The sequence below is a fragment of the Austrofundulus limnaeus genome, unplaced genomic scaffold (genome assembly GCF_001266775.1).
Source record: "Austrofundulus limnaeus strain Quisiro unplaced genomic scaffold, Austrofundulus_limnaeus-1.0 Scaffold1269, whole genome shotgun sequence".
Classification (NCBI taxonomy): domain Eukaryota; kingdom Metazoa; phylum Chordata; class Actinopteri; order Cyprinodontiformes; family Rivulidae; genus Austrofundulus; species Austrofundulus limnaeus.
In genome coordinates this window covers 103,092-104,892 of record NW_013953671.1, presented here as the reverse complement: position 1 = coordinate 104,892, position 1,801 = coordinate 103,092, and the positions used below count along the sequence as shown (strand labels likewise).

At 39.5% G+C, this 1,801-nt stretch overlaps 1 protein-coding gene across 1 annotated transcript in view; it reads left to right on the top strand.

Annotated features, from left to right (window-relative positions):
* lrp11 (low density lipoprotein receptor-related protein 11) overlaps positions 1-1,801 on the top strand; it is a 10,708-nt gene that overhangs the window by 1,983 nt on the left and 6,924 nt on the right. The window contains exon 2 of the mRNA XM_014031550.1: positions 743-900. Within this exon, the coding sequence (XP_013887004.1) occupies positions 743-900 (158 nt within the window). The remainder of the gene's footprint in view (positions 1-742; positions 901-1,801) is intronic.

Here is a 1,801-nt window from a genome sequence, read left to right as displayed (position 1 = left end):
ACACACACACACACACACACACACACACACACACACACACACACACACACCAGCAGTACGTCCTGCACAGCGGGAGGGGAGGAGGGAAAGAAACACAGCGGGGCAGCTGCAGCCCTAACGGACCGAACTTCAGTCAAACAGACCCAACACTTTTATTCCTGATTTAAACAGGGATCATGTGAGCAGCTGCAGCTGTATGCTTTTATTTTTTCTGTCAGGCTGTCGGAGCGCTCCTCCTCCTCTGTCCTGTGAGGACAGCTCAGCCGAGGCTGTCACGTTCTCTCGTCCTGACCACACCTCCTCTCTCTAACCCACACCCCCTCCCCTACCCACACCCCCTCCCCTACCCACTTTGATGGATTTTTCAAATTTCGCCTTGGGGCGGAGTTATCTTTTCATAAGGGGGTACGATACACTTTAAGTACAGTAACAAAGTATTTGTACTTAGTTACTGTACAGCTCTGGAGAGGACAAACTTATTAAAGTTTTGGACCTTTATTGTTTTTAGTTATAGAGTAAATACTGATGTTAAAGTGTAAAAAGCACAGATTAAATAGAAAAAATTTGCAACGATAACCTTTTTCGGTTTTTTAGAAACATTTAGAAAGGTCAGTGTCCATCTGACCTGTAAGGTCAGCCTTTAATCACCTAACTGTTGTTTTATCTGAACTTTAAAATGAATAACATATTTTAAAAAGGGTAGAACCGACTGTTCTGGCTGATGTAACATGTGATTTCACAGACGTGGATGAGCCTCCTCGCAGCGACGCTGGACAGGATGTGGTGATCCAGCTGCCCACGGACTGGGCGGTCCTGGACGGGAGAGACAGCGTGGACGACCATGGGATCACCCACTACGAGTGGACTCTTGTTAAGGGAGACACAGCCATCAGCATGAAGGTCAGGATGAATTTATCACATCTGTGAAAACAATCAAAATGTATTCAGTGAGTCTCCACAGTTAGAGAGCAGCTGGAGACTCAAACTGTAAGAATAAAGTTTTTATCATCATAATCTGGAAGTAGCAGAGGGGAGGAGTCTGAAGGAAACTTTGATCATAGTCTGCCTACTTTTGACACATTATAGCCCCTCAAAAACAAAACCTTTTCTACTGCACTCACTGTTGAGTCTTTGCACCTGTGACCATTTTTTATTTAACAGATAGAAAAAAACATATTCTCAGCTGTGATTTAATCTGCTCCAGATCATTAGCATTGTTTTTAAATCTTTTAAATAGGTTTCTGTCAGGAGAGCTTCCCTGCAGCTGTCAAAGTACAGTTCTTGTTTTTATTTTATTTTATTTTATTTTATTTTATTTTTTGACAACTATTTCTGTCCTGCACTACACTTTTACCAAGTTGGGACACCAGGTCAAGATTAGTTTGATATGCAGGGAATTCTTATCTCAGTCCAAAATACTCAAAGATGAGGAAACAGCTTTTTCTTTTATGGTAATTTATTACAAAAATATATCAGGAATCAATTCCATTGGATCATGAATAAAACAAGTAAAAATAACAACATGAAAGATGAAGCGATAAGGTTTCTAAAAGAGTTAAAGGTGAAAATGATTTTAGACTTGATGTTATATGGCTACATTAAGATCTGGATGTTTAACCTTTTATAGAATAAAATATATTTTTCACAAAGGAAATATTTTATTTTGAAGGAGATTTAATAAATCATCAACTGAATGTTTTGTATTTTTATACTTTCTGATCACTGCAGTCTTAAGGTTTAAAACAGAGAATGTGTGTGTGTGTGTGTGTGTGTGTGTGTGTGTGTGTGTGTGTGTGTGTGT